Raw genomic sequence first — 21,789 nt, forward strand, 5'->3', positions numbered from 1 at the left:
TGTTCTTGCACTCCCACAAAGGTGGCTGTTGCTCTCCAAGTGTCTCCAATAGTCCCCTTAGCTACCTGCCTGGTGATGTCATAAAGGAAGGAGCCTCCTATGAAATATTCTGGGATACAGCCACAATTCTTCAGATACTCTTACGTAGTAACTGCAAGGAAACTGTGGATTTGTCTTTGGAGCTGACACCACCAAAGCTTTGACCAAGTTCTCAGCAAAACAAGGATTCCCTGGTGTGTATAACGAAGGCTGTAGATCCTCCCTTACTCTCCCCAGGTTCTAGGAATTCCCAGAGACTCATCCAGAGAGAAGGAATCAGCCTGAACATGCTACTAAGGCAAGGCTACTCAAATCAATCACGCTGTGTAGCCCCAGTTTTAATAAGGTGCAAGGTACAAAATTGTCCCAATTTGGTTTGGAACTGCACTATATATAAGGCAAAAAAATAGAACTCCAGCTTTTTACAGGTTTCATGGGTGATTTGGTTGGTCCTGGGGTGAAAAGCCGGGTTGCTCAAATCCTAAATTCTCACACATTCTTGGCCCAGGAGTGAGTGTAGGATTGTAGAAGGGATTTGGAGTCAGTCATCGGTTTCAATCACAAACGGCTACTTGTGTACCTTGGACAAGTTACTTGACTTGCATGAGACTTGGTTTCTTCATCTGGAAACCATTGCCTGGTAGGTGCATGTCCCACAATAAATGTTAGTGTCCTTTCTCATGATTCCCTCCTTTCAGCTATCATGATCAGCTGGACTCCAGTCCTTTCTTGATTTGAAGAGTGACTTTCCAACTTGGATGAGCATTTTGGATAAGAGAGAGACACTGTCATCTTTCTCTGCCTTTCACACACTGGTTCTCCCAGTCTCTGACACAGACCCTACCGTATCCAGCATTTCACAGTTGACCCTGAAGGGTCATGGCAGTTATGGGATGTTCAGAATCACTGTTTCTGGATCTTTATATTCAGACTTGATTAGAGACATAAAGTTAAAATTTTTAAAAATCCACTTTTTTTTTTGGACGCAATGTGCAGCTTGCGGGATCTTAGTTCCCCAACCAGGGATTGAACCCAGGCACCGGCAGTGAACGCACCAAGTCCTAATCACTGGACCACCAGGGAATTCCCGGAAAATCCACGTTTTTATGTATCAGGAATCTCAATAGATTGAGAAACTATGAGTTACTGACACAGGGCCTATTTAGCCTTCTCTCGCTCCCGAGTCCCAGGTCCTTCTCTCACTTCTGCTCCCTGATTCCCACCTGCACCCCAGACTCAGGAAAGAGCAGCAATGTTTTGTAGTACATAGTTTTCACAGTGCAAGTGTTTCATCGTCTTGGTTAATTCCTAAGTATTTTATTCTCTTTGATGCTATTATAAATGGAATTGCTTTTATAATTTCCCTTTCAGATGGTTCATTGTTCATATATGGAAATGCAACATATTTTGGTATGTTGCCTTTGTATCCTGCTACTTAGCTGAATTCATTGATTAGTTCTAATGTTTTTGTGTGTGGACTCTTTAGGGTTTTCCACATACAAGCTCATACCATCTGCAGAGATAATTTTACTTCTTCCTTTCTAATTTGTATGCCTTTTCTTTTTCTTGCCCAATTGCTCTGGCTAGAACTTCAAGAATTATGTTGAATAGAAGTGGTGAAAGCAGGAATCCTTCTTTTCTTCCTAATCTTTGAGGAAAAGTTTTCAGTCTTTCCATACCATGGAGTATGATGTTTGCCATGGGCTTTCAAATATAGCTATTATATTGAGGTAATTTCCTTCTATTCCTAGTTTGTTGAATGTTTTTATCATGAAGGCTGTTGAATTTTCTCAAATGCTTTTTCTGCATCAATTGAGATGGTCATGTGGTTTTTTTCTTTCATTATATTGATACGGCATATTACATTGATTGATTTTTATATATTGAAACATCCTTGCATTCCAGGAATAAATCCCAGTTGGTCATGGTGTATAATCTTTTCAATATGCTGCTGAATCCTGTCTGCTAGTATTTTGTTGAGGATTTTTCCACCAATGTTCATAAAGAATATTGGTTTGTATTTTTTTCTTGTAGAGTCTTTGTCTGGCTTTGGTATCAGGGTAAAACTGGCCTCAGAATGAGTTAGGAAATGCTCCCTACTCTGTAGTTTTTTAGAAAAGTTTGAGGATTTGGTATTAGTTCTTCTTTAATTTTTTTTAATATATATTTATTTATTTGGCTGTGCCGGGTCTTAGGTGCAGCATGCAGGATCTTTGTAGCAGCATGTGGGCTCCTTTAGTAGCAGCATGCAGGATCTAGTTCTGCAATCAGGGACTGAACCCAGGCCCTCTGCAATGGGAGTGTGGAGTCTTAGCCACGGGACCACCAGGGAAGTCCCTCTTCTTTAAATTTTTGGTAGGCAGTCCAGTGGTTAAGATTTCACACTCCCAATGCAGGGGTCATGGGTTCGATCCCTCGTTGAGGAACTAAGATCCCGCATGCTGCACAACATGGCCACAAAAAAAATAATAAAATAAAATACAAAAAAAATTTTTGGTAGAATTCACCAGTGAAGCCATCAGGCCCAGGACTTTTTTTTTTTTTAACATTTACTTTTTTTTTTTAATTTATTTTCTTAATTTTTTTGGCTGTGTCGGGTCTTAGTTGCAGCATGTGGGATCTTCATTGAGGCATGCGGAATGTTTCATTGCGACGCATGGGCTTCTCTCTAGTTGTGGTGTACAGGTTTTCTCTCTCTAGTCATTGCACACAGGCTCTGGGGCTCATGGGCTCTGTAGTTTGTGGCACGCAGGTTCTCTCATTGAGGTGCGCAAGCTCAGTAGTTGTAGCGCACGGGCTTAGTTGCTCCATGGCATGTTGGATCTTAGTTCCCCTACCAGGGATTGAACCGGCATCCTCTGCATTGGAAGGTGAATTCTTTACCACTGGACCACCAGGGAAGTCCCCAGGACTTTTCTTTGTTGAAAGATTTTTCAATACTGATTCAAGCTCCTTACTAACTGTAGGTCTACTCAGATTTTCTATTTCTTTGTGATCTAGTCTTGGTAGGTTTTCTGTGTCTAAGAATTTGTCCATTCATCTAGGTTGTACAAAATTTTCTTTGTTGCATATAATTGTTCATAGTATTCTCTTATAATCCTTTTTATTTCTGTAGAATCAGTAGTAATAGTCTCACTTTAATTTCTGATTTTAGCAATTTGAGACTTTTTTTTCTTAGTCCATCTAGCTAAAGGTTTGTCAATTTTGTTGATCTTTTTGAAGAACCAACTTTTGGTTTCACTGGTGTTCTGTATTGTTTTCTATTCTCTATTTCATTTATCTTTGTTCTAATCTTTATTTCCTTTATTCTGCTAGTTTTGGGTTTAGTTTGTTTATCTTTTCCTAGTTCCTTAAGTTATAAAGTTACATAGTTAACTTGAGATCCTTACTTTTTAATAAATATTTATAGCTATAATTTTCCCACTTAGTACAGTTTTTGCTGTGCCCTGTAAGTGTTGGTATGTTGTGTTTTTGTTTTAATTCATCTCATAGCATTTTCTAATTTCTTGTGATTTCTTCTTTGATCCATTGGTTGTTTAAAAGCGTGTTAATTTCCACGATTTTTTGAATTTTCCAGTTTCCCTTTTTTGTTTGTTTGTTTTTTGTTTTGCGGTACGTGGGCCTCTCACCGCTGTGGCCTCTCCCGTCGCGGAGCACAGGCTCCGGACGCGCAGGCTCAGCGGCCATGGCTCACGGGCCCAGCCGCTCTGCGGCATGCGGGATCCTCCCGGACCGGGGCATCGGCAGGCGGACTCTCAACCACTGCGCCACCAGGGAAGCCCCCAGTTTCCCTTTTGTTATTGATTTCTAACTTCATCCCAATGTGGTAAAAGAAGAGACTTCGTATATCTATCTTTTAAATGTTATTGAGATTTAATTTGTGGCCTAACATATGATCTATCCTGGAAAATGTTCCACGGGTACTTAAGAAGAACGTGTATTCTGTTATTGTTGTTGGGTAGAGTGTTTTGTATATGTCTATAAATCTACTTGGCTCGTTGTGTTGTTTAAGTCCTCTGTTTCCTTACTAATCTTCCGTCTGGTTGTTCTATCCGTTACTGTGAGTGGGTTTTTGAAGTCTCCAATTATTATTATAGAATTGTCTATTTCTCCCTGAAGTTCTGTCATTTTTTCTTTATATATTTTGACAGTCTATCATTAGGCACATAAATATTTATCATTATTATGTCTTCTTTCTGCATTGAACCTTTTATTAATATATAATGTCCTTCTTTGTCCCCTGTAAACTTTGATATAGTCAACTGTCTGATAGTATAGCCACCCCTGCTCTCTTTTGGTTACTATTTGCATGGAATACCGTTTACCATCCTTTCACTTTCAACCTGTTTGTGTCTTTGGATCTCAAGTGAGTCTCCTGTAGACAACATAGAGTTGGATCATGTATTTTTTTTTAACATCTTTATTGGAGTATAATTGCTTTACAATGGTGTGTTAGTTTCTGCTTTATAACAAAATGAATCAGCCACACATATACATACATCCCCGTATCTCCTCCCTCTGCATCTCCCTCCCACCCCCCCCATCCCACCCCTCTAGGTGGTCACAAAGCACCCAGCTGATCTCCCTGTGCTACGCGGCTGCTTCCGACTAGCTATCGGTTTTACATTTGGTAGTGTATATATGTCCATGCCACTCTCTTACTTTGTCCCAGCTTACCCTTCCCCCTCCCCATGTCTTCAAGTCCATTCTCTAGTAGGTCTGTGTCTTTATTCCTGTCCTGCCCCTAGGTTCTTCATGACCATTTTTTTTTTAGATTCCATATATATGTGTTAGCATACGGTATTTGTTTTTCTCTTCTTACTTCACTCTGTATGACAGACTCTAAGTCCATCCACACCTCACTACAAATAACTCAATTTCATTTCTTTTTATGGCTGAGTAATATTCCATTGTATATATGTGCCACATCTTCTTTATCCATTCATCTGTTGATGGACACTTAGGTTGCTTCCATGTCCTGGCTATTGTATATAGTGCTGCAATGAACATTGTGGTACATGACTCTTTTTGAATTATGGTTTTCTCAGGGTACATGCCCAGTAGTGGGATTGCTGGGTCGTATGGTAGTTCTATTTTTAGTTTTTTAAGGCACCTCCATACTGTTCTCCACAGTGGCTGTATTAATTTACTTTCCCACCAACAGTGCAAGAGGGCTCCCTTTTCTCCACAGCCTCTCCAGCATTTATTGTTTGTAGATTTTTTGATGATGGCCGTTCTGACTGGTGTGAGATGATATCTCATTGTAGTTTTGATTTGCATTTCTCTAATGATTAGTGATGTTGAGCATCCTTTCATGTGTTTGTTGGCAATCTGTATATCTTCTTTGGAGAAATGTTTATTTAGGTCTTTTGACCATTTTTGGATTGGGTTGTTTGTTTTTTTGATATTAAGCTGCACGAGCTGCTTGTAAATTTTGGAGATTAATCCTCTGTCAGTTGCTTCATTTGCAAATATTTTCTCCCATTATGAGGGTTGTCTTTTTGTCTTGTTTATGGTTTCCTTTGCTGTACAAAAGCTTTGAAGTTTCATTAGGTCCCATTTGTTTATTTTTGTTTCTATTTCCATTTCTCTAGGAGGTGGGTCAAAAAGGATCTGGCTGTGATTTATGTCATAGAGTGTTCTGCCTATGTTTTCCTCTAGGATCATGTGTTTTTATCCATTCTGTCAATCTCTGTCTTTTGATTGGAGAGCTTGATTCAATTACATTTGAAATAATTCCTGATAAGGAGGGTCTTATTTCTGTCATTATGCTACTTGTTTTCTGTACGCCTTATAGCTTTTTGTCCCAAATTTCCTGCATTACTGTCTTTTGTGTTTAGTTGATTTTCTGTAGTGAAATGTTTAAATTCCTTTCTCTTTTCCTTTTGTCTATTTTCTTTAACTATTTCCTTTGTGGTAACCATGGGGATTACATTTAGCATCCTAAAGTTGTAACACTCTAAGTTGGATTTGTACCAGTTTAACTTCAATAACATACTAAAACTCTGCTCCTTTACATCTCCATCCCCACTCCTTTCAGTTGTTGATGATACAAAATTATAAACTGCATTTAAATGCATTAGTCCCTCAAATTATGTAGAAAGCAAGATATGGAGTTAACAAACCATAGTTACAGTAATACTAGCATTTACACTAATAACTGCTCTTTTTTCCCTTAAACGTATTAGTGTCTTAAATTATGTAGAAAACAAAAAGTGCATTTACAAACCATTGTTACAATAATACTAGCTTTTATAATTACCCATGCATTTACCTTTATTGAGATCTTTATTTCTCCATGTGTCTTTGAGTTACTGTCTAGTATCCTTTCATTTCACCTTGCAGGACTCCCTTAATCATTTCTTACAGGGTAGGTCTGGTGCTTACAAACTCTCAGCTTTTGTTTATCTGGGAATATATTAATTTCTCCCTCACTTTTGAAGGACAGTTTTGTCATATACAGAATTCCTGGTTGACAGTTTTACTCTTCTAGCAATTTGAATATACCAACCCACTGTCTTCTGACCTTAAAATTTTCTGATGAGAAATTGTCTTCCGATAATCTTATTGAGGATTTCTTTATATGACTATTTGTCTCTCTCTTACTGCTTTCAAGATTTTCTCTTTGAGAACAAACGTACGGACACCAAAGGGGGGAAAGCAGCGAGGGTGTGTGTGTGATGAATTGGGAGATTGGGATTGACATGTATACACTGATGTGTATAAAATGGATGACTAATAAGAACCCACTGTATAAAAAAAAAATTAAAAAAAAAGATTTTCTCTTTGCATTTGTCTCTTTAAAGTTTGATTAAATGAGTCTCAGTGTGGGGCTCTTTGAGCTCATCTTATTTGGAGTTTATTGAGATTCTTGAATGTTTATATTCATGTATTTAATCAAATTTGGGGAGTTTTCAGCCATTATTTCTTCAAATATTCTCTCTCCCCCTTTTTCTCTCTTCTCTTTCTAGGACTCCCACTATGCATATGTTGGTCTGCTTGATGGTGTCCCTTAAGGCTCTGTTCACTTTTCTTCAATCTTTTTTCTTTCTGTTCCTCACACTTGATAATTTCATTGCCCTAGCTTCAAGTTTCCTGATTCCTTCTTCTGCCTGCTCAAATCTGCCTTTGACTCCCTTTAGTGAATTTTTCATTTCAGATATTGTACTTTTCAGCTCCACAATTTCTTTTTGGTTTCTTTTTTTCTATCTCTTTACTGATATTTCACTTTTTTTTTACACATGATTTTCATGACTTTCTCTACATCTTCCTTTAGTTCTCTGAGCATCTTCAAAAGTTGTTTTAAAGTCTTTGTCTAGTATATCTGTCATCAGGTATTTTTCAGTGACAATTTCTGTTGATTTATTTCTTTCCTTTGAATGGGTCATCTTTTAAATTTTTTTTTTTTGTTTATGCTTTGCGATTTTTTTGTTGAACTGGACATTTGAATCTAATAATGTTATAACCCTGGAAATCACTTTTTAGCAGGGTCTATAATCCCCCTGCTCAACCTCCAGCCTTCTATCACCCTCCCCACAACTTACTTTGCTCAACCACACTGACCTTTTGCTGCTCCAGTGTGGCGCTTCCTGTGGGGTCTTTGCAGTTGCTTTTCTCCTTGCTGGAATGCTCACCCACCAGAGTCACAAAACCTGGCAACTTCTTTTCATTCCAGTAGAAGCTCAAAGGTCACTTCTTCAGAGCAGCCTTCCCTTGAATATCTTTTCTAATGTTAATTGTCCCCCTGTGGAATCGTTATCACTTTAACTTATTTATCTTCTTCATAGCACTTATTACTAATAAAACTATCTATTTATTCATCTAATGGCTGTAGACTCAAGGAGAGGAGGATTTCTGCTTTGTTCACTATTTCTCCAGCACCTAGAGTGGTGCCTGGCACAGAGAAGTCATTCAAAAAACATTTGTTGAATGTGAGACTGGATGCAGTAGGCCACTTGAGGAGGCTGTTGCAGTGGCCCGAGAGTTACTAGTGGTCAGATGAGGGTAGCAGCAGCAGAGACACAAAGAAGTGGGTATAAGGGACATGTGTTTTGGAGGTTGAAACAAAGAAGTCTTTTTTCTTTTCCAATTTTTTTTTATTGAAGTACAGTTGATTTACAATGTTGTGGCAATCTCTGCTGTACAGCAAAGTGACTCAGTTATACGCACACAGACATATATATATACGCATATATATACATACGTATAGTTTGCATATATATATACATACACACACCCCACACACACCCCCACACACACATATATATAGTTCACATCGACCAACCCGAAACTCCCAGTCCATCCCTCTCTTGGCAACCACAAGTCTGTTCTCTCTCTGAGTCTGTTTCTGTTTTGTAGATAGGTTCATTTGTGTCATATTTTAGATTCCACATATAAGTGATATCATACGGTATTTGTCTTTTTTTTTTTTTTTTTTTGGCTGCACTGGGTCTTTAATGCTACACACGGGCTTTCTCTTTGTGGCGAGTGGGGGCTACTCTTCGTTGCGGTGAGCAGGCTTCTCATTGTGGTGCCTTCTCGTTGTGGAGCACAGGCTCTAGGCACGCAGGCTTCGGTAGGTGCAGCATGCGGACTCAGTAGTTGTGGCACATGGGCCCTAGAGCACGCGGTCTTCAGTAGTTGTGGTGCGTGGGCTCAGTAGTTGTAGCGCACGGGCTTAGCTCTCCATGGCATGTGGGATCTTCCGAGACCAGGGATCGAACCCATGTCCCCAGCATTGGCAGGCAGATTCTTAACTGCTGCACCACCAGGGAAGTCCCTGTCTTTCTCTTTCTGACTTACTTCACTTAGTATAATCTCTAGCTGCATCCATGTGGTGGCAAATGGCATTTTTTTCTGTTTTATGGATGAGTAATATTCCATTGTGTATATGTACCACATCTTCTTTATCCATTCATCTGTTGATAGACATTTAGGTTGTTTCCATGTTTTGGCTATTGTGAATAGCGCTGCTGTGAACACTGGGGTGCATGTATCTTTTTGAATTAGAGTTCTGTCCAGGTATATTCCCAGGAGTGAGACTGCTGGATCATATGGTAATTCTATTTTTAGTTTTCTGAGGAACCTCCATACTGTTTTCCATAGTGGCTTTACCAACTTACATTCTCACCAACAGTGTAGGAGGGATCCCTTTTCTCCACATCCTCTCCAGAATTGAAACAAGTAAGTCTTAACACATTACTGACCAGGTGATTTTTGCAGAAACTAATGCTTGTGGCCATAATATGCCTCGGGCCAAACATGTGTTAGTGATTGATATTTTGATGTAAGGAGTGAAGGAATGGGAGGAGTCGAGAATGACTCCTGGGTTTCTGGTTTGAGTGGCTGAGTGAACAGTAATACCATTAGTTGGAAGGGGAATTCTGAAGATGAAGAAGGTTTGTGATTAAGACCATGGGTTCAGTTCTGGGTACTACCAGTAAGACACCTGAAAGAAACCCAAGTGGAGACACTGAATACATGGGTAGCTATATGGGCTCAGAGAAGAGGTCTGGTCGTAAACTTGCAATACAAATCTGGAAGTTGTCAGCATATAGAAGCTAAGTGAAGCAACGGGTGTGAGCAAAGTCTCTTAGGAGGAAAGCTTGAAGTAAGGAAAGGTAGAGGTGAAAGGAATGTAAAAAAAAATCCCTTTTAAAATCACATCAAAAAAAAGAAAAAAACCTTAGGAATAAACCTGACCAAGGAGGTGAAAGACATATATGCTGAGAACTATAAAACATTAATAAAGGAAACTAAAGATGATTCAAAGAAATGGAAAGGTATCCCATGCTCCTGGATTGGAAGAATTGTTAAAATGGCCATACCACCCAAAGCAATCTCCAGGTTTAATGTGATCCCTATCAAATTACCCATGACATGTTTCACAGAACTAGAACAAATAATCCTAAAATTCATATGGAACCATAAAAGACCCATAATTGCCAAAGCAATCCTGAGGAAAAAGAACAAAGCAGGAGGCATAACCCTCCCAGACATCAGACAGTACTACAAAGCTACAGTAATCAAAGCAGACTGGTATTGGCACAAAAACAGACATATGGATCAATGGAACAGAATAGAGAGCCCCAAAACAAACTTAGGAGTTTTATGGTGTCATGTCTTATATTTAAGTCTGTAGGCCCATTTTGAGTTTATTTTTGTATATGGTGTGAAGGAGTGTCCTAACTTCATTGATTTACATGTGGCTGTCCAACTTTCCCACCACCACTTGCTGAAGAGACTGTCTTTTCTCCCATTGTATTATTCTTGCCTCCTTTGTTGAAGATTAATTGGCCATAGGTGTGTGGAAGAGAACACAGGCAAAACATTCTCTGACAAAAATAAAATCGTACCAATGTTTTCTTAGGTCAGTCTCCCAAGGCAACAGAAATAAAAGAAAAAATAAGCAAATGGGACCTAATCAAACTTACAAGCTTTTGTACAGCAAAGGAAACCATAAACAAAATGAAAAGCCAACTTAAAGACTGGGAGAAAATATCTGTAAATGATGTGACCAACAAGGGCTTAATTTCCAAAATATACAAACAGCTCATACAACTCAATAACAAAAAAACAAACAACCTAATTGAAAAATGGGTAGAAGACCTAAACAGACATTTCTCCAAAGAAGACATACAGAGTGCCAACAGGTATGTGAAAAGATGCTCAACATTGCTAATTATTAGAGAAATGCAAATCAAAACTACAATGAGGTAGCACCTCACATTGGTCAAAATGGCCATCATTAAAACGTCTACAAATAGCAAATATTGGAGAGGGTGTGGAGAAAAGGGAACCCTCGTACACTGTTGGTGGGAATGTAAATTGGTGCAGCCAGTATGGAGAACAGTACGGAAGTTCCTTAAAAAACTAAAAATAGAGTTGTCATATGATCCAGAAATCCCACCCTTGGGCATATATCCAGACAAAACTATAATTTAAAAGATACATGCACCCCTATGTTCAAAGCAGCACTATTCAGAATAGCCAAAACATGGAAACAACCTAAATGTCTCAACAGATGAATGGATTAAGAAGATGTGGTACATATATACAATGGAATACTACTCAGCCATAAAAGTGAAAGAAAGAAAGAATGCCATTTGCAGCAACATGGATGGACCTAGACATTATCATACTAAGTGAAGTAAGTCAGACAGAGAAAGACAAATACCATATGATATCACTTACATGTGGAATCTAGAATATGACACAAATGAACTTATCTACAAAACAGAAACAGATTCACAGGTATTGATAACAGACTTGTTGTTACCAAGAGGGAGGGGGGTGGGGAAGGGATGGATTGGGAGTGTGGGATTAGCAGATACAAACTACTATATATAAAATAGATAAACAATAAGGTCCTACTGTATAGCACAGGGAATTATATTCAATATCCTGTGATAAAACATAATGAAAAAGAATAAAGGAAAGGATGTAGGTATATCTGAATTATTTTGCTGTTCAGCAGAAATTAACACAGCACTGTAACTCAGCTATACTTTAATAAAGTAAATTTTAAAAAGAAAAGGTAAAGGCAGAACCCCAAAGGAGGCTGAGATGGAATAACCAGAGAAATAGAAGGAAAACCAGATTGTAACATAAGGGAGCCAAGGGAACAGTCTGAGAGAGCAAACTGGACAACGAGGCCAGAAGAGTGTCCCTGGGATTTAGGAATATGGAAGTCATTGGTAACGTTAGGATTGCCTGAGAATGGAAGGAGCAGAGTTCAGATTATAGTGGGTTGAAGAGTGAGGCGGAGGTGAGGCACTAAAGACAGCAGGTGTAGACAACTCTTTTAAGAACTCTAACTGCAGTGGGAGGAAAGAGATGGGGCAGTGGCTGGAAAGGGACGTGGGATCCAGGGAATACTTTTTTTTTTTTTTTTTGGCCGCACCACACGGCATGAGGGATGCTAGTTCCCTGACCAGGGGTCGAACCAGTGCCCCCAACAATGGAAGCACAGAGTCTTAACCGCTGGACTGCCAGGAAAATCCAGGGAATACTTTTTAACAATGGGAAAAATCCAAGTGCGTCAACTGATGAAAAGAAGCTAATAAAGAAGGGGTTGGAGATACTAAGAAGGGAGATAATAACCTGAGAAGGATAACTCTGAGCAGACAGAAGATGAGACTGGCCTTGGATGGGAAGAGAGACACTTCCTTCAGTGTAACGTGGAGGAAAGTATCAATAGAAAGAATACATGTAGAAAAGGTCCACCTCTAGTTTAGGGTAGACTGATTTACCTACAACTGTTCTACCTACAACCGTTTACCTACAACTGTCACAGAGACAGATGTGACTACTTGTTAGTAGTGTTGGTGGTGGGAAGCTGATTTGTTCCCATCTGATGGCTAATTTCTCTGTAAAGTTGGAGGTAAGTCATCTGTTAAATGTTGATGGGAACTGAAGAATAAAAGTTTGAAATAACAGCTGCTGAAGAGTAGGAAAAGCAGCATACTAAAGAAAGCCACGTGCAGGAAAAGCACCAAGTATATAAAGTACCTGGCACATAACAGGTGCTCCATAACCAATAAACAATATCTATCAACATTATTATTGTTAACATTGGCCAATATTACATAGTCACTGGCCAGACAGAAGAGTCTACTCTGTAGACAAAGGATTACAAACCACGTCAGTGCGAGTCTGTAGCCTTTATGAATACTAATAGATCATACTGTAATTTCATATCTTACCATTTATCATGATATGTCTATTAGCTCTTACATTTTTATGTATGTTGGTTTTGTCTCACCATATAAAGCTTTTTGAGAGGAAGTACTGCATGTTACTAAGTCTCTGTATCCCTCAAAGTTTCGTATTATTTGTAAAGTAATTTGTCATGGGTTTCCTCTGGTTACAATGGCAAGCCACTGTTTCCTTGCTTTAAAATGGTCAAATAAACTTGTACCTTCCTGTTTTATTTGTGCAGGGTAAAATTTTGGGGAGCTAAGAACTGTATGAATATGACCGTCCACAAGAGGAACTATCCGGTTTCACAAACAAAAGACCTACTACCTACAGATAAAATGTTAGCTGGCTAGCACCGCACAAGAGGCTAAGTTAGAGAAAATATTGTGATCTTTCTTACCATAGTTTCATTCTTCTAAGACACTAAGGATGTGAGGTGTAAACTGAAATATACAGAGACGATGTTTGTTCACCTTAAAGAGTTCAAAATATTTTGGGCTTTTATTCCTACCTACACTTTTATCATGTAAGTCAATTGTAGCTGGAACGGGAATATGGCAATCCCGGTGAAGAGGAGGGCAATATTTCTGTAATAAAACATGGATGACTGGTGCCAGTTTGTACGATGGGTGGTAGCAGTAGTTATTTACTTGTCAAACTTTATAACAGAATTCAAAACTTCTTTGCGTGGCAGGTCCTCTCCCAACAACTAAAACACAGAAATATATCTTACAGCTGAAACCTAACTGATATTAAAAGGAAACATTTTATTATATAACAGGAGTTGAAGTGTTTGAAAATTTATATTAAAAAACCAAACACCATTCTGGACACAACGAGAAAGCTTTACAATCAAAACTACCGTTTACTTTTCAGAAATCTGACTGAAAACAAATGGTTAAATGTGCTGCAAACAAACAAGTCATTCTGTCTATTGTGGCGGCTAAACAAAGTGTGAGCAATGGAACCACTGCCCTAATGGTGACTGAAGCAGACGAGGGAAGAAGGGAGCTCATGAGCAGGATACTCAAACGCAGGCCAGGAGTCCATCTATGGTCCACTTCCGGTCAGTCTGGCAAGTCACTCTGATCCAGCACGATTATCCTGAACAAAAAAGGGAGTTTCGAGTTGGTGTGATGTTTCTTAAAGACACAAACAACAGCCTCTTTTTATTCAACTGAATTCAAAGGAAAGAAACTTTGATCTTTATAATCAAGCGAGATTATGATAAGCTAGTGTATCATGGAAATGTAAAGCATTTCGAGAACAGCATCTTCTGTACTCCCTCCATCTAAAACCGTTCTTGTGGGACCTCCCTGGTGGCGAAGTGGTTAAGAATCTGCCTGCCAATGCAGGGAACACGGGTTCGATCCCTGGTCTGGGAAGATCCCACATGCCGCGGAGCAGTTAAGTCCATGCGCCACAACCACTGAGCCTGCGTGCCACAACTACTGAGCACACGCGCCACAACTACTGAAGCCCACGCACTCTAGGGCCTGTGTGCTGTAACTACTGAGCCCGCGTGCTGCAACTACTGAAGCCCGCGTGCCTAGAGCCCGTGCTCCGCAACAAGAGAAGCCACCACAATGAGAAGTCTGCTCACCGCAATGAAGAGTAGGCCCCGCTCGCTGCAACTAGAGAAAGCCCACGTGCAGCAACGAAGACCCAAGACAGCCAAAAAAAAAAAAAAAACCCTTCTTGTGCTGTCTACCAATTATGTAATCAAAGTTGGCATTAATTTCCCCTTGTATTTTAATTAACTATAAACATTAGCATTTTTAAAACTGAGTAACTCTGAATTCAAGTCTTTGTCATTAATGTTTATTTAGATACTGGTACATGTTTAAAGTCTATTCATGTTGTCTATAAACAATGGACTTTGACTTACAAACATCTGACATCTCATTACCTGGATGGTTCGGACCAACCCAGTCGCTTCCAAAAACAGGGTTTTAGTTCCTCTTGATAGGAGGAAGAAAAAACAACTTGATTACTTCCTGGGTCAAAGGGTGAGAGCATTCAGAAGTCACATTAGTACTCTCTCTAGTTTAGGGTGGACTGTTTTCTCTCCATCAATTGTTTTCTTCTACAGAGATAGAATCTTTCTAAAAACACAGATACTGGGCTTCCACTCCTAACATCCTGCAGCTCCCTGTCATAGCAATGGACACAAATGATGCTAATTTCACAAAGTCCCTGCATTATGTTCCCGGTGAATTCAATACTAGCTGAACGCTCACACACTCTGGGCCTTGTGCCAGTCAGGGTCCTGGAGGAAACAGAATGCACCCCCAGGCCCTTTAATGAAGTGACTACTTACAGAGGTGTTGTCAGAATTAAGGGAGCAAACAAGGTATGGCAAAGCATCCAGCAACTAGCAGCAGTGGGAAGCCATTATCACCCCTAAGTCTGAAGAGACTGGGGTTGGGGGGGGAGAGGCGGGGCAGAACAGTTACTGGAACCCAGTGAGAGCTAGAACTGGGAAGGATGGGCTGCACCATAGAAGCTGTGCTTGTTGAGGGACATCACTTCCACACAGAGATGAGGTGCTGAGGTAGGCAGTAAGGCAAGTAATATCCTAACTATCTGATCTTCTGCTGGGCTCTCCCATTGGCCAACAGGAAGCCGGCTGGCCAGGAAGCCCAGCAGATTCAGTTCACAAGGGTCAGCATCCTGGGGCACAAAGCAGGGCAGAAAAAGGAGAAGAATGAGAATGGACTGGGGAAGGGATAAAAGGGATACCAGATGATCTGAAAGAGTTAATGACGCTAACTTCCTGAGTAGGAGGAACTTAAATATAGGAGGGCATCATTTGTGAATGGCGCCTTAAAGCTCTATCAAAACAGTTTTGAAATTAAGGTTTGTACTTTTCACATTACTTGTAGACACCACTTAAATTCCACAATTTATGATTTCTTATCTTTTGAAGACACATTTGAAGGAAAACGTCTTTCCAGACAATATGAGCCTGGCTGAAGGCTTGCTTTAGAAATAGAATTGGCTATTGTTACTGTTTTGTGATAAAGACATAATTGGCATTTAACAGAAAACCTGGGCTGAACTACAGGGGAAAAGTGTAGGAGGATTATGTATAGCATCTGGGAAACATTTCTAAATAACTTTGATGCTCATGGAAGCCCAAGGACTCCAGGCTACATTGTAAATGAACATCCAACTCACCTTCTTCAGAAGTCCCTAAAAAGCTTTCTGATTTCCTTCTCTCTGGCGTGATGCTTTCTTCCCCTTTTCTCTTCTTTTCACCAACTTCTTGATCTTTGGTATTTGTCTCCCTTCAATGACAATGACTTTGGTCATTAAACCATGTGCACAATGGCCAGGGGAACAGCACTGCACTCCCAAGGAAATATGATAATAACTAGAGCTAACTGTGCGTTCCCTATGGAAGAGTTCAAGTGCTGTAATGTATATTAACTCATTTAATTCTCATCACAACTATATAAGGTAGTTAAGTGATGAGAAAACTGAGGCACAAAGAAGTTAAATTAATGCCCAGTAAGTCCTAGAGCTGGGATGGACCCAGGAAGTCTGACTCAGACGCTGCTCTCAACCACTAGGCTGTATTGTCCCAAAGGAAAAAAGCATTTCACTTATGTTGTAATCGGTGTCCTTTTTACAACCACATGTATTTTTATTACCTTATCTTCATTTCCTAAAACTCTCAATATCTAACTGCAGTATCTAACAATTGAAGACCACATTTGTCAAACCAGTAAGCAGAAACCAACTCCCCACTCAACTATAAGCTCCTTAAGGGCAGAGACATCCTATCCCTCTGCATCTCTAGCCCCTAGCACAGTGCTCAGCTCACTGACAGTGCTCAACAGATGATGGATGAATCAAACTGACATGGTTTAGGGATTTTTCTTCTGTTTTCATCTGGTGGATATTCAAAATAAAATATGCAAAGTGAGAGAGAAACTAAAGCCAGCTAGGGTGAAAAGGATTTTTTTTCCTCCTAACCTCTCATCACTAATAGAATCACAGGCTCTAAAGTTGGAGGAGGTTATCTATTACCTCCGTCCAAATGCCCTGGACCAGAGAGTCATGCAGCCTACGCTCGGGTGGGAGGAGCTGCTGTTAAAGTTAGTGTAGAGGCAGCTGTTTCTCTATCAGATTGCTGTGGCCATTAGAAAGCTTGTGCTTTACTGAATAAAACTCTCTTACTCTGCAGTTTCTAGTCAGTGGCTCTGTCCTTTGGGGCAGAAGAGAGTAAGCTGACTCTCTTCACTTCACAATATTTCAGGTATTTGGGGGCAGCTATCAAATTCTCTACCCCATTTGCTCTTCTCAGACGGAGCCCTCCCAGCTCCTTCAGCTGTTCTCACATGACAAGGTTTCCAGACTTCTAGCTGTTCTGTGGCCACCCTCTTCTGTTTGTTGACCGTTAAAATGTGACACCCCAAAGGAGCCCCACATGAGTTCTAGAAGTCCTCTAGCTAGCCTAAGACATCACCGTGACCTGGGCTGTACATTTCTGTCTGTTCAGCATCAGTGCTGCACTGACCTTTTCAGCAACTGCATCAAGCTGAGGTCTCATGGAGTCGCTGTCCATGTCTTCTTCAGGGGGAATTTCTTGAATTCTTACCACATCTCAAAATGCACGCTAAATGCTGGGCGTATAAAAATAAGACGTACTTCCCATCTTCAATGAAATTACAGGTGAGTAGGAGCTTCCGATCAAAAAATGCTCCATTAGGTCAGATCTCTCACATTCTATACTTTTGGATCTAAATGCTCACTTTTATCTTTCAGAGAAATCTAACATTTCCACCTGTCAAGACCATTTTGAAGCCACAGTTTATCTGCCCATCACATTAGCATTTATCCTTAGATTTGTGTTATCTGAAAATTTGATAAGCATGCCTTTTCTGATTTAATTCGAATGACCAATGAAAATGTTGAAGGTGACAGGGCCTAGACACAGCAATTAGAGGCCTGTCTCTATACTAATATCAGTCTGCTAGTCAGTATCTTGAGCACTGTGGGTGGCTGGAGGAAGAGGAGGGAGACAGAAGGCGGGGCTGGCTTATCTAGAGCAATGTAACGCCATCACCAAACATTCCTTCTCCGAGGAGTCCATGTACTTCCTAAAAAACTAAAATCTATCTTTTTCAAAAAACTGAACTAAAATCTAGTCCCCCTTCCTAAAAAAGAAAAAAACATGATCCCCTGATGGAGAAGAATAACCTTGCCGAGCACTTGGGGAGACCCTGTAGCTCCGTGCTGTCCTCAGGTGGCTGCAGCCATCTTTCCAGGTCCTCATCAAGCGTAGAGTGAGCTCTGTGCAAGGGCAAGTGAAGAGAATTGAGACAGCAATCATTCCCCTTCTCCCTTGACAAGGAGGCGTAGCACTCTGGAGCGGGAAAGGACCTTCAAACTCCTGCTTTCACTATACACATGAGAAAATGAGAGCTCGGTGAGACTGTACCTGGAGTTGTAGTGGTCACTCAGATCTGATTTAAATGTGCACCAGAACCCTCCTTTAGCCTCTTGACAAAAAAGCCCAAAGTGTGATATTAGACTCTGTCTCAATTCTAGATCATTACATCAATTTCCACCTGAGGCTAGAAATGTACACTCATTCCCACAAGTTTTTCAGATTAAGAACTGCCTCTGAGGCTACTGGATGCAGAGAATGTGTTTTCAGAAGGCCTGAAAAGTCCCAACCATCTGAAAAAATATCTTCCACTCTGGCTTGGTGCCAAGGACTGAGATGACTGAGCATCTGTGGGCATCTACCTGTGTCTAGCATAGCCAGCCCTTTTGAAAAAGGAAGAGACAATGATAATAGTAGCTAACTTTTGATAATGTGCAAAGCACTTCATATTTGTATAACCAAATGTAATTTGGCCTTCTTGAGCTACTCTTCTTTTGCCTTAAATAATGGCTAGATATTTACCGAAGGTGTTTGGGGGAGATGGAATGAATGGAGTTACGTCATACATTATAGACAAAAGGTTCATAAAACTTTTAAAAGTTTACCTTCCTCCCCCTTTGCCTCTTTGTCTTCTCTGTCTCACCCCCACACACACACCAAAAAACCCTCTCCCCACTTCCTCTCAGGTCCCAGGGCTCTAGTCTCCTCATTTCCTGTCCAGGTCTCTCTCTTTTCCTTCCTTGTGGAGAATAGTTTAGCCCTTGAAGAGTGTGACAGAAACTGGATTCACTACCCAAAAGTTATTCATAACACTCTCCTCCCTTACCTTCCTCTTCTACAGCAGCTGAAAGCTAAAAACTCAATTTCCAGTCTCCCTGGCAACCAAGGGTGGCCATGCGTCACATCTGGCCAAGGAGATATAAGTAGGCATCTGCTGAGAAGGGCTTCTAGGAAAGCTTTTGCTTTCCAGATAAAAAGACATAAAGTTGGCTAGACTATTCCTTTGCCCCACCCTCTTATTTCTGCCTGGAGTATGGATAGCAGCCACCTTGTCCAGGAGTTGACAAGCCTGAAAACAAAGGCCAACATGCTATGTCTGGTAGAGCAGAAAGCTCAGAAGAGCCTAAGTCCCTGGTAGCATCATTGAGCTGCTACCCCAGCCATGCCCTGCCAACCTCCGGGCTTCATGTCATGTGAGACAACCTCATTTAAACACGATGGTGGGGTTTTCTAACGTTTGCAGCTGAAAGTATTCTGCAGGGCTTCCCCAAGGATTTGCTGGTCCAGGGTGAGGATGAAGCAAGTGGTGTAAGTGTAGATCCATAGCCTCTCTTTCTTTAAAACGTAAACATTTTGTTCATCATGGATTTGGTTTTGCATTAGTATTGATTTTTAAAAATATGGCATCAAAATAGTACTTTTCTTGACTTCTGAGTTTTTTGGTGCCTCCTTCAATTTTGTGCCCAAGGAGTGTGTTGCACTCACCTCCCTCCAGTCCTGGCCCTGAGTAACAGTTCGGACAAAGCAAGAAATGTTAGGAGGCAAAGGAGGTGATCTGAAGTGGTTTACCTTACAACACAGGTCAAAGGAGAGCTCCAAGTCAAGAATGGAATTGGGTTTCTTGAGGCAAACTTGTGTTTTCAGACTGAATTGTCTGGATGGTTGCCTCCATCTTCTCTTATTTGGCTAGAAAGATCTAAAAATTCTCTTTAAAATGCTTTGAAAGAAACTGAAACCGATGTTTGCCTCACAAAATGAAGTAAAAACAAAAACAACAAACGACAACTTTACAAGAAAAAAATAAATAATCCTATTAAAAAATGGGCAAAGGACTAGGATATTTCTCCAAAGAAGATATATAAATGGCCTTCTGCATATGAAAAGATGCCCAACATCGCTAATCATTAGGGAAATGCAAATCAAAACCACAATGAGATATCATCTCGCACCTATCAAAAAAACAGAAACACCACCACCCTGGTGGTCCAGTGGTTAAAACTCTGCGCTTCCACTGCAGGGGGCACGGGTTCAATCCCTGGTCGGGGAACTAAGATCCCGCATGCCGCTTGGCACAGCCAAAAAAAAAAAAAAAAAACAGAAAATAACAAGTATTGGCAAGGATCTGGAGAAAGTGGAAGCCTTGTACACTGTTTGTGGGAATGTAAAATGGTGCAGCTGTTGTGGAAAACAGGATGGCATTTCCTCAAAAAAATAAAAATAGATTTACCATATGATCCAGCAATACCACTTCTGGGTATATATCCAAAAGAAATGAAAGCAGGGTGTGTTGAAGAGCTATTTGCACACTCACACTCAGAGCAGCATTACAGTAGTCAAAAGGTGGAAGCAACCCAGTGTCCACTAACAGATGAATGGATAAACAAAATGTGATACACACACACACACAATGGAATTCAGCCTTAAGAAGAAAGGAAATTCTGATGCATGCTACATGGATGAACCCTGAAGACATTATGCTGAGTGAAATAAGCCAGTGACAAAACAACAAACACCGGAGGGAGATGCAAGAGGGAGGGGATATGGTGATATATGTATACGTATAGCTGATACACTTTGTTATACAGCAGAAACTAACACACCATGGTAAAGCAATTATACTCCAATAAAGATGTTCAAAAAAAAAAAAGAATAGTGAAACTCAGAGAAACAGAGAGTAGAACTGTGGTTGCTGGGGACTGAGGGGAGGGGGAAATGGGGAGTTGTTGTTTAATGGGTATAGAGTTTCAGTTTTGCAAGATGAAAAAGTTCTGGAGATCAGTTGCACAACAATGTGAATATACGTAGCACTACTGAAATGTACACTTAAAAATTTTGTGTTATATGTATTTTATAACAATTAAGGACTTTTTAAAAAAAAACAAAAAAAGCCTTTTAGGAATAGGGGCTATAAGGATAGTATGACAAAAGACCATTATTTCCTTATTTGTCAATATCAGAAGAAAAACTAATATAAACTAACACTATAGTTTTTTCAAACACTTTAAAAAAAAAATCCAGCTTTTTCTGTTACCTCTCTGTATCCTCTTCTAGATCCTGAGTTTCTTTGGTCCAAAGCATACTGCTGTCTTCTTTATTACTGTTAGTTTCTTGTTCTTCTAAATGCCTTTGATCTAAAAACAGTTGAAAGACTTAACTTTAGAACAAAAAAAATTTTGAGAAAACCTGCCTTAAAATGGAGTGCAGGACTTCCCTGGTGGCCCAGTGGTTAAGAATCTGCCTGTCAATGCAGGGGACATGGGTTCAATCCCTGGTCCGGGAAGATCCCACATGCCGCGGAGCAACTAGATCTGTGCGCCACAACTACTGAGCCTGTGGTCTAAAGCCCGCAAGCCACAACTACTGAGCCCACGTGCCGCAACTACTAAAGCCCGTGCGCCTAGAGCCTGTGCTCTGCAACAAGAGAAGCCACCGCAGTGAGAAGCCCACACATCACAATGAAGAGTAGCCCCCCGCTCGCCGCTACTAGAGAAAGCCCGTGTGCAGCAACGGAGACCCAACACAGCCAAAAAAAAAAAAAAAATGGAGTGCAAAAAATTAAGGCTAATCAGTGGACCCTGAAGTCTGCAATGCACGGGTTCCCCTCTTCCCACAAGAGCAGGGGGCCAGGTGGCAATCTGCAGGGCGCCTGTATC

General features: G+C 40.4%; 1 protein-coding gene across 8 annotated transcripts in view; it reads right to left on the reverse strand.

Annotated features, from left to right (window-relative positions):
- Window positions 1–13,485: 13,485 nt before the first annotated feature.
- Window positions 13,486–21,789, reverse strand: part of TEX14 (testis expressed 14, intercellular bridge forming factor) — a 56,958-nt gene continuing 48,654 nt past the window's right edge. For 2 of the 8 annotated variants that reach the window (XM_060134016.1, XM_060134011.1), the window contains 5 exons: window positions 21,168–21,267; window positions 17,947–18,039; window positions 15,919–16,028; window positions 14,648–14,699; window positions 13,486–13,842 (listed from right to left, as the gene is read on the reverse strand). In XM_060134016.1, the coding sequence (XP_059989999.1) occupies window positions 13,806–13,842; window positions 14,648–14,699; window positions 15,919–16,028; window positions 17,947–18,039; window positions 21,168–21,267 (392 nt within the window). In that variant the 3' untranslated portion in view covers window positions 13,486–13,805. Of the gene's footprint in view, window positions 13,881–14,341; window positions 14,373–14,647; window positions 14,736–15,918; window positions 16,029–17,263; window positions 17,370–17,946; window positions 18,040–21,167; window positions 21,268–21,789 lie in introns of those variants that run through there. The other 6 variants (XM_060134015.1, XM_060134010.1, XR_009537534.1 and 3 more) reach the window with 6 other exon arrangements.

Source organism: Lagenorhynchus albirostris, chromosome 20, assembly GCF_949774975.1.
Source record: "Lagenorhynchus albirostris chromosome 20, mLagAlb1.1, whole genome shotgun sequence".
In the NCBI taxonomy this organism is placed as follows: domain Eukaryota; kingdom Metazoa; phylum Chordata; class Mammalia; order Artiodactyla; family Delphinidae; genus Lagenorhynchus; species Lagenorhynchus albirostris.